Source organism: Somniosus microcephalus, chromosome 34 (assembly GCF_052327205.1).
Source record: "Somniosus microcephalus isolate GS21.2 chromosome 34, FLI_Smic_1.0, whole genome shotgun sequence".
NCBI lineage: Eukaryota > Metazoa > Chordata > Chondrichthyes > Squaliformes > Somniosidae > Somniosus > Somniosus microcephalus.
Window position 1 is genome coordinate 25,831,439 of NC_141020.1, and position 18,468 is coordinate 25,849,906.

An 18,468-nucleotide genomic window follows, 5' to 3' on the forward strand; every position below is an offset into this window, starting at 1 on the left:
GACCTGGGTGTCCTTGTACACCAGTCACTGAAAGCAAACATGCAGGTGCAGCAAGCAGTTAGGAAGGCAAATGGTATGTTGGCCTTCATTGCAAGAGGATTTGAGTACAGGAGCAAGGATGTCTTACTACAGTTGTACAGGGCCTTAGTGAGACCACACCTGGAGTACTGTGTGCAGTTTTGGTCTCCTTACCTAAGAAAGGATATACTTGCCATAGAGGGAGTGCAGCGAAGGTTCACAAGAGACTGATTCCTGGGATGGCAGGACTGTCGTATGACGAGAGATTGGGTCGACTAGGCCTGTATTCACTAGAGTTTAGAAGAATGAGAGGGGATCACATTGAAACGTACAATATTCTGACCAGGCTAGACAGACTGGATGCGGAGAGGATGTTTCCCCTGGCTAGGGGGTCTAGAACGAGGGATCTCAGGATACGAGGTAGAACATTTAGGACTGAGATGAGGAGAAATTTCTTCACTCGGGGTGATGAACCTGTGGAATTCCTGACCACAGAAGGCTGTGGAGGCCAAGTCACTGAATATATTTAAGAACGAGATAGATAGATTTCTAGACACAAAAGGTATCAAGGGGTATGGGGAGAGAGCGGGAATATGGTATTGAAATAGAGGGTCAGCCATGATCTTGAATGGCGGAGCAGGCTCGAATGGCTGACTCCTATTTTTCAATGTTTCTATGTGCAGATGAACAGTGTTTCAACATATGGTGGCACCCAGTTCCCTAAATATTGCAGCCTGTGCAACTATGTCGATTGTGTACAAGAAGCAGTGGCTTAATCCTCACTCACTCACTCAGAATGGTCATCGCTTAAACACAAGTTGCTGACTCGAGCACATGTTGGGGCTATAAACAGGTTCCTGCTGGAACATTGATTGCAATAGTACTACCAACCAGCAGATGGCAGCACTTGTCTTTCGGCCTGTAGCTTGTACCTGAATCATACAGTATTTCTGAATGGATGGTGGCTGCTAAAATTGCTTAAAGTAGCAGCTCACCTACATGGTATCATGAAGCAAATATCTTTCAATCTGATAAAAATAGTAACATTTGATTTTGCAGTATACGATATGAATGGTATATTCTGATCGTCGTATGCAGTGTATCCATTTTTTAAATAGTATTGCTGTAGTCATTATTAAAGCTCCTTGGATTGTGCCTTAACATTACGGATTTAATGCACACGCAACTCCAGACCTGACTTTTGCTAAGAAAACAGTAGAAACTTCAAGGATTCTTCCTCAAATTCAAGAGGAAATCAGTTTTTAACAATTCACCACCTGTTAATACTGGGAATCTATATATTAAAATCAGTTTTTTTTAAGACTGATTTTTAAGGTTCCTAAGGAAAAAGAAGGGGTAGTGGGAGATTGGAGCAGCTCAAATGTCAACAGTATCTGTGACTTTGTTGACAGTAAGGCGATTGACGTTCATGCATTAAATCCAGTATCCGAGAAAACCCTAAAATTCTTTTTAGCTCTAAATTTCTCTTGATTTTTTTCCCCCGTGTGTTCTGTTGTGTTTTTTTAGAATTTTTTTTCATGTCTGCATTCATTATACAAAATGTGATGTACTTTATTACACTAACCAAATACGAGAATGACCATGCTGGGGAATGGAATGCTTTTGGCTTCCAGTGTCGGCATCAAGCAGCCCCGGGCCAGGTATAGCATCAAGCAGCTCCGGGCCAGGTATAGCATCAAGCAGCTCCGGGCCAGGTACAGCATCAAGCAGCTCCGGGCCAGGTACAGCATCAAGCAGCCCCGGGCCAGGTACAGCATCAAGCAGCCCCGGGCCAGGTATAGCATCAAGCAGCTCCGGGCCAGGTATAGCATCAAGCAGCTCTGGGCCAGGTATAGCATCAAGCAGCCCCGGGCCAGGTACAGCATCAAGCAGCCCCGGGCCAGGTACAGCATCAAGCAGCCCCGGGCCAGGTACAGCATCAAGCAGCCCCGGGCCAGGTACAGCATCAAGCAGCCCCGGGCCAGGTACAGCATCAAGCAGCCCCGGGCCAGGTACAGCATCAAGCAGCCCCGGGCCAGGTACAGCATCAAGCAGCTCCGGGCCAGGTACAGCATCAAGCAGCTCCGGGCCAGGTACAGCATCAAGCAGCTCCGGGCCAGGTACAGCATCAAGCAGCCCCGGGCCAGGTACAGCATCAAGCAGCCCCGGGCCAGGTACAGCATCAAGCAGCTCCGGGCCAGGTACAGCATCAAGCAGCTCCGGGCCAGGTACAGCATCAAGCAGCCCCGGGCCAGGTACAGCATCAAGCAGCCCCGGGCCAGGTACAGCATCAAGCAGCCCCGGGCCAGGTACAGCATCAAGCAGCTCCGGGCCAGGATCAAGCAGCTCCGGGCCAGGTATAGCATCAAGCAGCTCCGGGCCAGGATCAAGCAGCTCCGGGCCAGGTATAGCATCAAGCAGCTCCGGGCCAGGATCAAGCAGCCCCGGGCCAGGTATAGCACTGGATAGATACAGGATGTGTACTTTTGCAACAATATGCTTCAAAAGAGCTCTCCTTCCTGCCGTTATATGAATCCTTCCTTTTCTCGCACCCTTTGCATAGAATTGTTGTCAATTTATGTGAAATTACTCGGTTCTGTACTATGGACCTATACTCGGCCAGTAAGTGTCTTAGACGCCACAAACAAATTAATTCTACGTCCTCTACACCCGTAATCATTTCCATGTGTATAAATATTGCCCCTGTAAAGCAGATACTTATTCCACTTTTTGGTTTCACAGTGACTGAAGATTGCAACGGTGAGACTGGTGAACAGTATGAAGTGGTTGCTTTGGGAACAGGAGAGACTTGTTACAGCAGTTGGATGTGTTTTGATGGCCGTTCACTCCATGACTGCCATGCTGTAGTGGTTGCAAGACGGGCATTGCAAAGGTAATGATGCAGAAAGTTTGCAGTGTATAGAGTTATTTCCGTGCATTTAAACATGTCATGAGAACTCTACCTCCTATCCATAACACAGTCGTTGTTCCAGTATCTGGAATGTGTATTCATAAATAGTTCACCCAAATACAGAGACACAAGGCAAACATTTGCGTGCTAGAGGCACTGCAGAGAGCCATGTGACTGATCCCTCGTGTGAGAGAATGGAATTGTGAGGAAAGAGTGGGGAAACTGAGACTTTTCAGGCTTGACTGGAGACGACTGAAAATGAACTTTATGTATCTTGTTGAGATAAAATATACAAAAGACATGAATCCAGACATTACTTAAAATTAAACGATTAGAAGAAGATGGCACAGAATCCAACTAGTGAAAGGCAGATTTAGGATTGATAACAGAACATTTTTCACACAAATGAGTATCGACAGAAGGAATGGATTTCGAGACGGCAGCACTGGAATAATTTACAAAACTGTTGGATTTACAATGGAGGGGACGACATTGTATCTAGACGGATCAGCTTTCTGATGAATCCAATGGCCTTTTTCATTAGTATCTATCTTGAGACAATTTGACATTTTCTTGAGATAATTTGTAATTATTTGCGAAAAGGGAAAACTGCAAATGGACAATTCACCTTGGTATTGGCTTGGTCCAAAAGTGTTATACTACAAGTTCCAAAAAACTTGATCTGAATAACTGCATTCTTGTTAAGACAGATATTCCTGACAAATATACCTGTAAGAGCTATATTTTGGGCTGAGGGTGTAGAATTAGTATTGCCCCAAAATTTCTGCTCTGTATAATGCAAACTAGCCCCGAATGTTCTCTGGCTAGCAGTTCTGACCCTGCACAGTATCTAAGTGACTGACACCGTATAGTTTTTGGACCACTTAACACAACAGCTCCCTCTAAAGGGTTATGCAGGCATTGCCTAGTATCTTCCAATTTCAGTAGTTCTCCGCATTTTAATGTTGAAAACAATTGACTATCTAGACAGCTGCTAGCAAACATAAAAAGATTCTCAGTGGAAGACCATTGAGCACAAGTTTTGAGTGTGTAGAACTGTGGCTTCCCCAAGTTCACAACAGCGAGAGCCAACAGTGAAAGCATGGCAGACATGAAATGGAGCTAATGCTGCATCCCTCGGTGTGGTGTAAAAGCTCTCAGCCTCGCTTGCTCTCACTCACACATTCTCACTTTCTCTGCTTTTCTTTGCCTTTCTCTCTTGTCGTCCCCGATAGCAATTGGTGATGTGCCCATTCGGTGTATTCTTCTTCCTCTCGCTCTCACTCTCTAGTGAGGAAAAAGCAAGAACATTCTTTATAGAGACAGGGCCACTTTGTATTTGAGCCCAGATACAACGAAATCTGATCCTCTCTGCAAATGACAGCCACACACAGTTTCTACCACGGCTCACTGGGCAGCTCTCCAGAGTGCGAATTCAAGCCTTTTCTTTTCTACCACTTCCCTAGCTTCACCTCCTTGGCACAGACCAGATATCAACCCTGGGGTATATCTGGCCTGTATATCCTGCTATCACAGCACATTGGAACTGTTTGAAGTTTGATTTCCTATTGAACACAGCCTATTGTTACTTTGGGGGTGTGGGGAGAGAGAAAACTATTGAAAAGTACAAATACAAATATATAGTATTGTGATATCCCTTTTATAGCCAGTAACACTTTTTTCCATTTTGCAGATATTTGTTTAAGCAGCTCCTTCTGTTCTGCAGTAATGATCCTGTGGGTTTAGAAAAATGCATCTTCTGCAAATCTGCAGGAAGTGATTTCCTCTCCCTCAAGAACAATATATTTTTCCATCTCTACCTCAGCAAAGTGCCAAAGGGGGCTGCTCAGAGCATTCTCATGTAAGTGTTTTCAGTTGTGGTCCTGGTGAATATGTAATATGATTTGCTTAATAATGGAGGGAAAAGTTCGTGTGAACAGCAAATGGAAATATTCGTTTATTACTTCTGCCGACATTTTTACGAAAATTAAGAGGAGGAATTTTGGACATAATTTTGAAAACAAAACTACTGCACATGTGAATTCTGAAAAGTTGGTCTCTAGGTATAAAAGCCCACTTCAAATTGTGATTATACACATCACATTGCTTGCAGCTATCCATTCAATGCTTGGCTGTGGTACACCAAAGTCCCATTAAGCAACAACTACTACTATCATTTATATAGCACCTTTAATGCAGTAAAATGTCCCACGGCACTTCACAGAAGTGTAATTGAACAGAATTCGACACCGAGCCAGGCAGGTTGTCCGCAGAAGAGTTTGAAAGGTGTGTGCCCGTGCGTGCATGTTTTCGTAATGTTTGTGTTGATTAAATATATTATGTGGGATAATCAATTGAAACCAAGATACTACTTACATAGAAAAATAGGAGTAGGCCATTCGGCCCTTCGAGCCTGCTCCGCCATTCAATATGATCATGGCTGATCCTCTATCTCAATACCATATTCCCGCTCTCTCCCCATACCCCTTGATGCCTTTTGTGTCTAGAAATCTATCTATCTCCTTCTTAAATATATTCAGTGATTTGGCCTCCACAGCCTTCTGTGGTAGAGAATTCCACAGGTTCACCACCCTCTGAGTGAAGAAATTTCTCCTCATCTCGGTTCTAAATGTCCTACCCTGTATCCTGAGACACTGACCCCTCGTTCTAGACCCCCCAGCCAGGGGAAACATCCTCCCTGCATCCAGTCTGTCTAGCCCTGTCAGAATTACTACTACTTACAAACATTACTATTCTGAATGGCATGTCCAGTAGAAGTTTTACCCATGTGTTTGCTCTGGGGAGATTTCCAGTTCACTTTTCTCATACCTGGTTTTTAGATCAGGCAGCTTAATACTGTTTTCTCCTCGATTTTGTTGAACCTCAATTCTCTTTTCACCTGGGGTGAAATTGGCAGTGCGGACAAGTTATACGCATTTTCATCTTGTCAGATGGATGTTATATAGTTCCAGATGGAATGACTGCAAACTTGTCAATCTTTTCTCTTCTACTTGATTTACTTCACTGTATAATCATCTTCTGCAGGGACCCTGTGCCGTACCGAAACCCTGAAATGAGACTTCACATTCATTCCAAAGGCTCCACCATGCCGGCAGCAAACTGTCGCCCGAGTGTGACAACAACCCTCGTCTGTTGCATGACTGCCAGCGATAAACTGAGCCGATGGATGGTGCTGGGAGTCCAAGGAGCCCTCCTCTGCCACTTTATCAAACCTCTATACATCACCAGTATTGTCCTTCGTAAGTACAACGAATTTCATCTGGAGGTAATGTTTTTACGGGGGTTTTGAACTGGATAGAAACTAAATTGGCATCGTTGTGATCTATGGCCCACGGATCATTTGCAGTGTGCCTCTCCATTGCCTGTGGCTCTTGGCAGACTGACTTCTGCATGTGCCTTTTCCCATGCATTCATGGCCTATCTGACTCATATGTCACCAGACCTGGATTCAGTGTTTTTCTTGCGGCAAAATGCAAGGGAAGGCTGTGCAGAGACGGGGTATCCTTGTATCCACAGAGCAAGTGAAAGGACTCTACTAAAGCTGTAGCGGATATAGTTTTCACGGATTATTGTTCCTACGGCTTTTCAACTACCCCCCCCCCCCCAGGCAATTACTCTGAATTCTTAATTGAAATTGGGGCCTCATTATGTTGGGCACAGATTAGGTTCCCTCATTCTGTGAATCAAGGTGTTTGAGCATTTGCAAGAGTACCCCTTTGAGCAAGATGCAGCAGGAGAATGTTACTGAACAGAATGTTACTGAGGCACACTGTCTTAACCCAGTTTTAAAAAATATATTTTGAATATTAAATAATGTAACTTCCAATCCAAAAACATGAGCCTGAAAGTGAATGAGAAATTAGGGGAAAATAACTGTCGAGCACAGCAGATGCTTCTCTCTATTTCCAAATCAGCTGACCAATTCCACGTGGTGCACATCGTCACAAAAGCAATCAATCAGCGAGTGGATGAGAGTTTGAACGAGAAGCTTCCTGACCCGTTCACTGCTGCGAGGGCACACTTCTCCCATTGTGGTGAGGAAGAACCAAAGGAGGTTGAACCACTTTACAAATTGCTGAGCATAAACTGGTGTCGGGGGGATGACGCAGTGGAAATCGTGGATGGAGTGACAGGGAAGATCACAGAAGAGTAAGTCTTAATGATTCTGCTTCAGCAGCAAGAGTTCCACCCTGCCTGAAATATAGATGTTTAAAACTAATGCATACAATTTCTTTAACTGGTAGAAGATTGTTGATATTAGGATAGAACTAACAGTCACTGCTATTCTCAGCTGAACATTCATATTAAATTCCACTCTACACTATTTTGACATGGCTGTTAAAAGGTTTCAGATATTTTTAGACTTCAGTTAGAAAATAGAAGGTAAATATATGACTTCCCCCTAGCACTCCAAACTGATCGGATCTCCTCACTCACTGACTCTCCAGGAGCTGACAGGTGCTGTCTCAGTCCTAGATCTGCCCCAGACTATGAAGAAAGGTCCCCACTGGCATTGTTAACCCAGACTAACACCTATATTAAAATATCACGGAGAGCAATTCGCTGCAAATGTGTTGAGAGAACAGTGTTTGCTGTCATTTCTACCATATACCAAAAAACTAAATTTAAGGAATCCTAATTTAAAGCAAACTTCGTTTATTATTGAAGTCATCATAGCTAACACAAGGAAAAAAAAGATGTACAAGTTGAATGTGTATAAAAATTGATGCCCTGAGGACCACAGGCCATTTTAAAAACCTGCGTGAACATATGAACAATGACGGACAGGTAAAGACCCTCTGGTCCGTCGAACCTGTCCCGCACAATTGCGATACGTTGTGTATCACAATATATACCCTCCACCCGAAACCATGTGATCTCCTAGGAGAGGCAAAAAAACAGATTAAAAAACCCAGGCCAATTGGGGGAGAGAGAAAATCTGGGAAATTCCTCTCCGGCCCATCTAGGCGGTCGAAACTAGTCCAGGAGCTCACTCTGGCCCTGAATTCCCCGCAGTATCTACCTTCTGTAAGAGGTGATCTCCGCCCCAGCCAGAAACAGGTTCAGCTCTCGCTTTAAGGGATTCGGCGAATCAGCATCAGCACGAGACGCCAGCCTGTTCCAGAGGTCAACTATTCTCTGAAAAGAACCACCTCCTGACATCTAACCTCGATCTGGCCTTGTGCAACTTAAATTTGTGACCCCTGAGGGTGTGACGTGCACAGGATTTCACAGTAATTAGATGTCAGCCTGTATTAGGAGACCACCTGTTGTAAGACCATCTGCACAGTCTCAAAGGTAATCATTTTAGAAGGTTAATGTAAAATCACATACCAAATGGTAGAGAACGGCTGAGGCTTAAAGCACTGCAAATCCTCTGCGTATTTGACTGGTGTTTGTGCAAAAAGCACATTTCAATGAGGAGTTGCTTACAGAAAATGAGTTTATATGATTTCTGTATTGGCAAAAGGGTCATAAAAAATGCTCGACTTACAAGAGTATTTTGTTTAAAAAAAAAAAAAAAGTGGAGATTATACTGCAATATCAAGATTAATGGGTGTAATTTAATTCCTGGGGGGGGGGGGGGTTTGCTTTCTTAAATTATTTCTGCTCCTAAACACCTAATTTCTTTATTATTCTAGTTCCCCTTTTAAAAATGGAATCAGCACTGCCAGTCGTTTGTGTAAGGCTGCCATGTTCTATTCCTTTCGACGTGCAGCGAAGGAAATGGACAGACAGGATTTACTAGACCTGTCAACATGCCATGAAGCCAAGGTAAACCGAAATTTCCATATGTAGAAGGAAAAGTCCATGTTGGGGCCCATAGCGATTTGTCCATTGTTTAAATATTTAAATGCAAAGTTAAGTATATATTTGAAATGAAGCACCTACAAGGGATGGAATAGAGTGAAAGCACCTCAGAGCCTACCTGCCACAATGCAGACCTGTAACATTGGCTGAAATTTTCATTTAGAAGTGGAGCCCACAAGTCCTGTTGGTGTGTAAAGTCTTTGATCAACTTTTAGTGGGTATTCTCTAACACCTTATAATTGACCCTGCGGTAAATGCACTTTAAAAAAAAAAAAATATTGGTGAAATTCAGTTGGTTGCGCCACCTGTTAGCGCCTTAAGAGGGCGATAAGTGGGGCGCGAGCCAGCTAGCGCCCGGGCGCGGCGAGACCTGCGCCTCTCGCAAAATTCAGCGGACATTTAGCGGCGGCGCTAAACCGCAACGCCCGCTCAGCTGCGCACGCAGATCCTGACGTCATTTCATGGTGCAACGTCCTTGGGGCACCCCGAACCGGAAATTCAGTGGCGCCCCCTTCCTTTCCGCCTGTCGCTCCCAGCAACTGGTTGACTGGAACGGTTCCCAGTCGCTGGGGGGGGCGCTATTTAAAGGGGGCTCTTCCTGGCTTCTTTGTGGTAGCCATTTTTGGACCACTCCTATGTGAGAGAGAGAGATTTGCAGAGACAAAGGGAGAGAGCTTTCTGCATTGAGTCAGCGCTCGCAGAGGTACTTTTGGCTTCTGACCAGAACTTGTTGGTTTGCTTTTTCACCAGCATAACCTTCAGTGGCCACATGCTATGGGGGCTGCAATGGGTGGAAACATTGGGCTTCTCCATTACATTGAGAGGGCACAGAGACGCAGAGAGAGAGTGCCAATCATGGCCAGACGGAGGAGGGCCAACAGGCATCGGCACACGAGACCTTACCGTCCCAGGGTTTTCCGCCAACAGTTCTCATACCTCAATATGTCGGAGGAGCAGTGTTTTCGGAGGCTGCGATTCAGCAGGGAGGTGGTCACTGAGCTCTGCCACCTGCTTCAGCCAGATCTGCAGCCTCAGCTGAGGAGCAGGACGTCTCTGTCGGTGGCAGTGAAGGTCACAGTGGCTCTCGACTTCTATGCCACCAGCTCCTTTCAATCCGCTACTGTGGACATTGCCAATATCTCCCAGTTCGCGGTGCATTGCTGCATCCGTCAAGTGACGAATGCCCTCTTTAAAAGGAGACGTTAATACATCTCCTTCCCCATGACCCCGGACAAGCAGCAAGAGCTTGCAATGGGATTTGCAAGAATAGCGGGCTTCCCCATGGTGCAGGGCGCCATTGACTGCACGCATGTGGCTTTGCGGGCGCCGCAAGAGAATGCCGAGGATTACCGCAACCGGAAGGGCTTCCATTCGTTGAATGTCCAGTTGGTGTGTGACCACAGACAGCTGATAGTCGCTGTCAATGCTCGCTTTCCAGGCAGCAGCCACGACGCCTTCATCCTGCGCCAGACTTCTGTGGCAGACATTTTCGAGGCCCCCAGCTCACCCAGGAGGCTGGCTTCTCTGGGACAAGGGCTATCCTCTGTGCACCTGGCTGATGACCCCGCTCCGTTCGCCCAGCACCCCTGCTGAAGAACGATACAATGAGCGCCATCAAGCGACCAGGAACATCATTGAGCACACAATTGCCGTGCTCAAGCAACGGTTCCACTGTCTGGACCATTCCGGGGGAGCCCTTCAGTACTCGCCTGAGCGAGTCTGCCATTTCGTTGTGTGCTGCATGCTGCATAACCTGGCAATCCTCAGGACTCGGCCACTGCCAACAGACATTGGAGCACCAGCAGAGGAGGAGGAGGAGCAGCAGCACCAGGACGGGAGGGAGGCACAAAGTGCAAGGGCCGTCCGTCAGCGGCTTATAGCAAGTTGCTTCTAGGCCCCCTCTGAGGGAATGGCTTCTGCCATTCACAGAACATGAATGGAACCGTTCCGCAACCTCTGAGCTGGTCAAGGCAACAAATAGTTCAAAGAGCAAACATGCACATTCTGAATAAAGACACCACTTTATTTAACAAACTGTGAGCCCTTCCCGCATGTAATAGAGAGAAACCCCCAAAAAAGCAGTCAGACACATAACTGGCTCTCACAACCTGGAGACAATGAACAAAACAGTTACCAAAAAATGACCACGATCCTCGGCCTTCAATAAACATTTAACAGCATTTTGCCACACCTCCTACTTTTTGCCCTTCGTGGGTGATCTGCTTCGCTTGCGAGGTTCGCCCCTTCCCACCCTGCAGTTCCTCCGCAATGGGACCCCAGTGGCTGCAGCAAGGCTGGGGGAAGGCTGCTGAGTCAAAAACTGAGACAGCAGATGCCCTTGAGGTACGGCCTGGACCAGCTCTGGGCCTGGAGGGCCCAGCTGCTGACTGCTCCAACTCTGCATGGGCGGCAGCAGTCTGTCCTACAGGTGGTGGCAGCTGCAGTGGAGAAGTGACAGTGTTGGCAGCAGGAATGCTGCCATCCTGACAGAGGACAGCAACTCCCTGGTCAGACGACACACTGGCACTCCCACGGGGCAGCACTGCAGCATGCGGAGCAATCTGCTGAAGCACAGACTGCTGGCCTGCTGCGGCGCGGCGAGAGCCCGGCGATTCGTGCCCGATCCAGCGAGGGTGGCAGCAGTCAGTGCTCGTGTGGCCTCAATGTGCGTCTGCATGAGACCAGCCACTGACTGCATTGCAGCACTAAGCACTTGCGTGGCAGCCGCCTGTGCTGCGCCGAAGTCCTGCAGACTCCTTGCCTGTGCTGCGCCGACGTCCTGGAGACTCCTTGCCTGTGCTGCGCCGAAGTCCTGGACACTCCTTGCCAGTGACTCAATGGATTCGGGCATCCTTGCCACTGCAGCCGTGAGCTCAGTGTGCCTGTGCTCTGCCTGGGCGCTCATTTCAGCGAGGAGCCGCACCTCTTCTGCGCTCACTGTAGCAGGAGTGGAGGCCAGACTCTCCGCCCCCCCCCCCCAAAACGCGTTGCTGCACCCCGCTGGGCCCCAGAGCTTCACCCTCCTCAGACCATTCCCCGCTGCTCCCCTCCAGGGAAGACTTCTCCCCATTATGGCCATGGGCTGCCTCGGCTGAGGGTGGCACTGATGGTCCGGCTTCCTCCTCGCCTTCAGAATCACTCTCAGTGGCAGCTTGAGCGCCCGCCTCCTCACCTGGTGAATCAGCATCTGAAAGCAGGGAGGTACAAGAGTGGCTTTAGCGTGAGGACAGGGCGGCAGCGAGGGAGACATGAGTGCTGCAATGTACTGTATTGTGTCGATAGTGGCAAAGGATGCTGGTGTGAGGCACAAGTGGAAGGAGAGAGGTCAAAAAGGCGATGACCTTACCGTTGCTGTCCAGAACGGGGTCGGCATCTCCAGTGGCGACGGGGCCAATCGTCCGGCCTGCCATAATCCGCTGGACTCGCTGCTCCAGATCGGTGAGGGCTTGAAGGTGAGGCTGGCCTCCCCTGGACCGTTGCTGCTGCCTCCTGTTATGGGCCAGCTTGCCCTGCAAGAGAAATGACAGGCTCTGAGTACAGTGTGAAGCCCTGATCTTGGCTGCACTGCCTCCCATGGTCGATTAGCCCTTAGTGTGTAAAGTGCTGAATGTGCGTGTGAGTTTCCTGAAAGGGCCATAGGTGTTGGATGAGTGCTGGGCATTGGGGCTTTCAGACCCTTTGGCCATAAAGTGAGGTGGACATGCAGGGATGAAGAGGATTCTGAAAAGGGTACGCACCCTGACGACCCGAGTGAGGTCGTTGAACTTCTTCCTGCATTGCACAGGGGTCCTAGGCACCATGCTGCTGGAGGTCACTCTGTGAGCCATCTCTCTCCAAGCTTTGCGATAGTCGTTTGGCAGCGGCCTCCTGCCACTGTCCGGAAACAGGATAGATCGCCTGTGCGCCACCGCACCAACCAGAACCTGCAAGGCCCCCTCGCTGAACCGCTGCGCTCGCTCCCTGGCCCCCTCCATGTTCCTAGGCGTTAGAATGTGGCAGCAGGTCTGTCCAGGCCGAGAATCAGGGCTCCGATGCGCAGGGTGTGGCTGCAATCCCAAATCAAACCTCCCCTTTAAGAGCTGACCGGCGCCAGCGTGTCGTGTGCAATCGCTAACTGGCCGCACCTGCGCTGCGCCTGCCCTCGGTGGTAGCGCCTCACTTCTCCGGCTTAACACCTTAAGACAGTCGTGCAGCACCTCTTTTAGCGCTCCAAGCACCTCCTGGGGCGAAGCAGGCCAATTTACCAGTAGGTGGCAATAATTTGCACCGGGCGCAAAATTTCGCGCCCGGCCGATACTTACGCCCCAAACGGGGCGATACTGAATTTCTCCCCCATTGACTCTTAAAAAAAATAAATGACAAAGCTCTGTGCTGTGGTATTGCTGAAAAAGGGAAGTCAAAAATGAGCAACATGCAGGATCCCTTTAATCACTACCACTGGATTTAACCCCGTTTTCTCTCCTTCCCCAGCCCACCCTAAAGCTGGGAGAGTGGTTTTCTCCTGTGATTGTCAATGCTCCACTTGATCCATCTGCAAGAGGCTGGACTAGAGTGGCCTGTAGTGACTTTTCTAATCTTCCCCAAGCCTTCCCACTGAGACTAAGAGGCTCCTACAACCTACATGCTTTTGAAACCCAAGCTCATCACCCAGTTACTGTTTTGATTTAGCTTGCCTTCTGTCCCACTGTTAAGTCTTAGTGGTGACCTGAATTATGAGTCTCTAGATTTCTCGATAATAAGTAGATACGTTATATGGCGGAAGCATATCTCGGGCATTTTGAACTTTCCCGATGAAATGTGCCAACAAAGGCCAAGACTCGGCAAAAACAACCAAGCAGCTGGAAAGTTTGAAGAGTGAAAGAAATTAGTTTAAATACATTTTTGCATACTTTAAAATAAAATGACAGTGTGGTTGTAGTTTGAAAAGCGATTTTACAAGCAGTTTTATTCTACATATCCACTGTGACAAGTGTGCAATAAAATGGTGATGCTTTGACTAACCCTTAATCAGCATTTTTAATTTTATTCACATTTTACCAGAACAAATTACTCTGTCCCCTGGGTCTTAAAAGAAGTGGCTGCAGAGATAGTGGATGCATTGGTAGTAATCTTCCTAAATTCCCTGGACTCTGGAAAGGTCCCAGCGGATTGGAATACCACAAATGTAACGCCCATATTCAAGAAAGGAGGGAGACAGAAAGCAGGAAACTATCGGCCAGTTAGCCTAACATCTGTCATTGGGAAAATGCTGGAATCCATTATTAAAGAAGTAGTAGCAGGACATTTAGAAAATCATAATATAATCAAGGTTTTCTGAAAGGGAAATCGTGTTTGACAAATTTGCTAGAGTTCTTTGAGGATGTAAGGAGCAGGGTGGATAAAGGGGAGCCAGTGGATGTGGTGTATTTGGATTTCCAAAAGGCAACTGCACAAGATAAGAGCTCACGGTGTTGGGGGTAATATATTAGACTGGATAGAGGATTGGCTAACTAACAGAAAACAGAGAGTCGGGATAAATGGGTCATTTTCAGGTTGGCAAACTGTAACTAGTGGGGTGCCACAGGGATCAGTGCTGGGGCCTCAACTATTTACAGTCTATATTAATGACGTGAATGAAGGGACCGAGTGTAATGTGGCCAAATTTGCTGTTGATATCAAGATAGGTGGGAAGGCAAGTTGTGAGGAGGACAGGGAGTCTGCAAAGGGATGTGGAGAGGTTAAGTGAGTGGGCGAGAATTTGGCAGATGGAGCATAATGTGGGAAAATGTGAGGTGATCCACTTTGGTAGGAAGGATAGAGAAGCAAAATATTCAAATGGAGTGAGACTACAGAATGCTGTAGTACAGGGGGGTCTGGGGGTCCTCGTACATGAAACACAAAGTTAGCATACAGGTGCAGCAAGTAATTAGGAAGGCAAATAGAATGTCAACCTTTATTGCTAGGGGGATGTAGTATAACAGTGGGGAAGTCTTGCTGCAACTGTACAGGGTGCTGGTGAGACCACACCTGGAGTACTGCGGACAGTTTTGGTCTTATTTAAGGAGGGATATAATTGCATTGGAGGATGTTCAGGTTACCGCAGCATTCTGTAGTCTCTCTCCATTTGAATAATATTTTGCTTTTCAATTCTTCCTACCAAAGTGGATAATCTCACATTTTCCCACATTATGCTCCATCTGCCAAATTTTTGCCCACTCACTTAACCTGGATGTTCAGAGAAGGTTCACTAGGTTGATTCCTGAGATGAGGGGGTTGTCTTATGAGGAAACGTTGAGCAGGTTGGGTCTATACTCATTGGAGTTTAGAAGAGTGAGAGGTGATCTTATTGAAACACAAGATTCTGAGGTTGGACAGGGTAGATGCTGAGAGGATGTTCCCCTCGTGGGGGAATCTAGAACAAAGGGGCGTAGTCTCAGAATAAGGGGTCGCCCATTTAAGACGGAGATGAGCAGGAATTTCTTCTGAGGGTCGTGAATCTTTGGAATTCTCTCCCCCAGAGAGCTGTGGAGGCTGGGTCACTGAATATATTCAAGGCGGAGATAGACAGAATTTTGAACTACAGGGGAGTCGAGGGTTATGGGGAGCGGGCGGGAAAGTGGTGTTGAGGCCAAGATCAGATCAGCTTTGATCTTATTGAATGGCGGAGCAGGCTCGAGGGGCTGAATGCCCGACTCCTGCTCCAATTTCTTATGTTATGTTGAAATGAAACTGGAAGTTCATGTAGGATGCATTGTCCTCTCATTTGTATTATTTTCGTTGAAATTGTTAAATTCACCTCAATTTCATTTAATGTCAAATATTTACTTTGACTTTCTAAATCTAGAATGATGGCACAAAATGCTGCAAGAGCAGGATGTGGTTTTCTGAGACTTCGAGCCAGAGACAGCAGCGATCCCACTGGCAAATGCAAATGGGTAGTGTCATTGTCCGTGTCATTGTTTACAGTGGGGTCGTGTCCGTGTCATTGTTTACAGTGGGGTAGTGTCGGTGTCCGTGTCATTGTTTACAGTGGGGTAGTGTCAGTGTCGTTGTTTACAGTGGGGAGTGTCAGTGTCCGTGTCATTGTTTACAGTGGGGTAGTGTCGGTGTCCGTGTCATTGTATACAGTGGGGTAGTGTCGGTGTCCGTGTCATTGTTTACAGTGGGTAGTGTCAGTGTCATTGTTTACAGTGGGGTAGTGTCAGTGTCCGTGTCATTGTTTACAGTGCGTACTGTCAGTGTCCGTGTCATTGTTTACAGTGGGGTAGTGTCAGTGTCCGTGTCATTGTTTACAGTGGGGTAGTGTCAGTGTCATTGTTTACAGTGGGGTAGTGTCAGTGTCCGTGTCATTGTTTACAGTGGGGTAGTGTCAGTGTCATTGTTTACAGTGGGGTAGTGTCGGTGTCCGTGTCATTGTTTACAGTGGGGTAGTGTCGGTGTCCGTGTCATTGTTTACAGTGGGGTAGTGTCGGTGTCCGTGTCATTGTTTACAGTGCGGTAGTGTCCGTGTCATTGTTTACAGTGGGGTAGTGTCAGTGTCATTGTTTACAGTGGGGTAGTGTCGGTGTCCGTGTCATTGTTTACAGTGGGGTAGTGTCAGTGTCCGTGTCATTGTTTACAGTGGGTAGTGTCAGTGTCCGTGTAATTATTTACAGTGGGGTAGTGTCAGTGTCCGTGTCATTGTTTACAGTGGAGTAGTGTCAGTGTCATTGTTTACAGTGGGGTAGTGTCAGTGTCCGTGTCATTGTTTACAGTGGGGTAGTGTCCGTGTCAGTGTCATTGTTTACAATGGGGTAGTGTCCGTGTCATTGTTTACAGTGGGGTAGTGTCCGTGTCATTGTTTACAGTGCGGTAGTGTCCGTGTCATTGTTTACAGTGGGGTAGTGTCGGTGTCCGTGTCATTGTTCACAGTGGGGTAGTGTCAGTGTCCGTGTCATTGTTTGCAGTTACAGGTGGGCTGAGTGCTTTGGTATGTGTAAAAGCCAACCGTGTGGTTTTTGCATCGCTGGCCTGCACAGTCATCAAGGCAGATTTGCACTCAAAAAATTAACTTTGAACAACTACACGTTTCACTGGTGCTGGCAGGACTCGGACACCAGTGTGAACAGTGTCTGGATGTTGGGCCATTTTGAGGTGCATGCCTCAAAAACCTTGTCAATCTGTTCTTTATGTACACCTTATAAAGATTCTTCTGCTAGTTGTAGCAAAATTATATCAGAGCTGTGATATTGCAGTTGCTTACCAGATTTAGAGATTAAAAATTACAGAAAATCATCCACGCATTTCTGTATTTTAGAATTAACCTCTAATGATTGCCCATAACTGTTCTAGATGAAAGCTGAAACATACCAACAAGCCAAGGGCATCCTGAATTATCACTTCATATCCACTGGAGCAGGCACATGGCCACAGAAACGCCTTGTTGACAACTTCAGCAGTTAAACCTCACTGGAAAGCAGTACGAACAGTTAACCAATATGTTTGACTATTTGTATCGAGTTTGATTTTTCCTTTTTAATGTTTTGTTTATGTGAAATAATTGTGAATTACGTTTTATTTTTTAAATGACATCTAAAATCAATGGGTGCTTTCTGGTATAATGTTAAAATACCATTTCAGTTCAAACATATATAATCAATAATAAAAAATCTGTTGTACTTCATTCAAATGAAAGATATTGCAGCATGGTCTAATGGATTTTGCTGGGATCAATATGATTTGTAATGGAAAGTAAATTCTGTTTTTCCCCTTCTTCCTCCACCATATTAGTTTAAATCCTTGCACACACCTGGCTACTTTCCTATCGAGGACATTAGTGTAAACTCTGTTGAAGTTAAGCACAGTGGTCCGTCCTGGTGCTGGCCAAGAACATAGGAACAGGAGGAGGCCATTGAGCCCCTCGAGCCAGTTCCGCCATTCAATGAGGTCATGGCTGATCTGTGACCTAACTCCATATACCCAGCTTTGCCCCATATCCCTTGATACCTTTTGATTCATAGAAATCTATCAATTTCCAATTTAAAATTAACAATTCACCCAGCATCAACTGCCCAGTGCGTGGAGAAGTGTTTCCTAACTTCACTCCTGAATGGCCTGGCTCTCATTTTTAGGCTATGTCCCCTAGTTCTAGATTCTCCAACCAAATAGTTTCTCTCTATCTACCTGATCAGTTCCTCTTAATATCTTGAAAACTTCAATCAAATCACCCTTCTTAATTCCAGGGAATACAACCTGAGTTTGTGTAATCTCTTGTTGTAATTTAACCCTTGGAGTCCAGCTATCACTAGTAAATCTACACTGCACTCCCTCCAAGGCCAATATATCCTTCCTACAGTGTGGTGCCCAGAACTGAACACCGTGCTCCAGCTGTGGTCTAACCAGGGCTTTGTATAGCTGCAGCATGACTTCGAACCAGTTGTATTCTAGTCCTCTAGATAGAAAAGCCAGCATTCCATTAGTCTTTTTGATTACTTAAGGAGAGCCAACACAGATTTGGAAAAGGCAGATTATGTTTGACTAATCTAATTTAATTTAATTTTTTGATGACATAACAGGGAGGATTGATGAAGGGAATGCAATGGATGTTGTCTACATGGAGTTTAGGAAGGCGTTTGACAAAGTACCACACAGAAGGCTGGTTAACAAAATTGAGGCTCATGGAATAGGTGGGTCAGTGGCAGCTTGGATAAGGAATTGGCTTAAGGACAGAAACAGCGAGTTGTGGTAAA

General features: G+C 46.6%; 1 protein-coding gene across 6 annotated transcripts in view; it reads left to right on the plus strand.

Annotated features, from left to right (window-relative positions):
- Nucleotides 1-17,413, plus strand: part of LOC147096893 (adenosine deaminase domain-containing protein 1-like) — an 87,609-nt gene extending 70,196 nt beyond the window's left edge. For 5 of the 6 annotated variants that reach the window (XM_085973592.1, XM_085973594.1, XM_085973590.1 and 2 more), the window contains 6 exons: nt 2,761-2,911; nt 4,623-4,790; nt 5,975-6,189; nt 6,865-7,099; nt 8,593-8,725; nt 17,072-17,413. In XM_085973592.1, coding sequence (XP_085829718.1) covers nt 2,761-2,911; nt 4,623-4,790; nt 5,975-6,189; nt 6,865-7,099; nt 8,593-8,725; nt 17,072-17,182 — 1,013 coding nt within the window. In that variant the 3' untranslated portion in view covers nt 17,183-17,413. The remainder of the gene's footprint in view (nt 1-2,760; nt 2,912-4,622; nt 4,791-5,974; nt 6,190-6,864; nt 7,100-8,592; nt 8,726-17,071) is intronic. The other variant, XM_085973596.1, reaches the window with a different exon arrangement.
- The last annotated feature ends 1,055 nt before the right edge of the window (nt 17,414-18,468 follow it).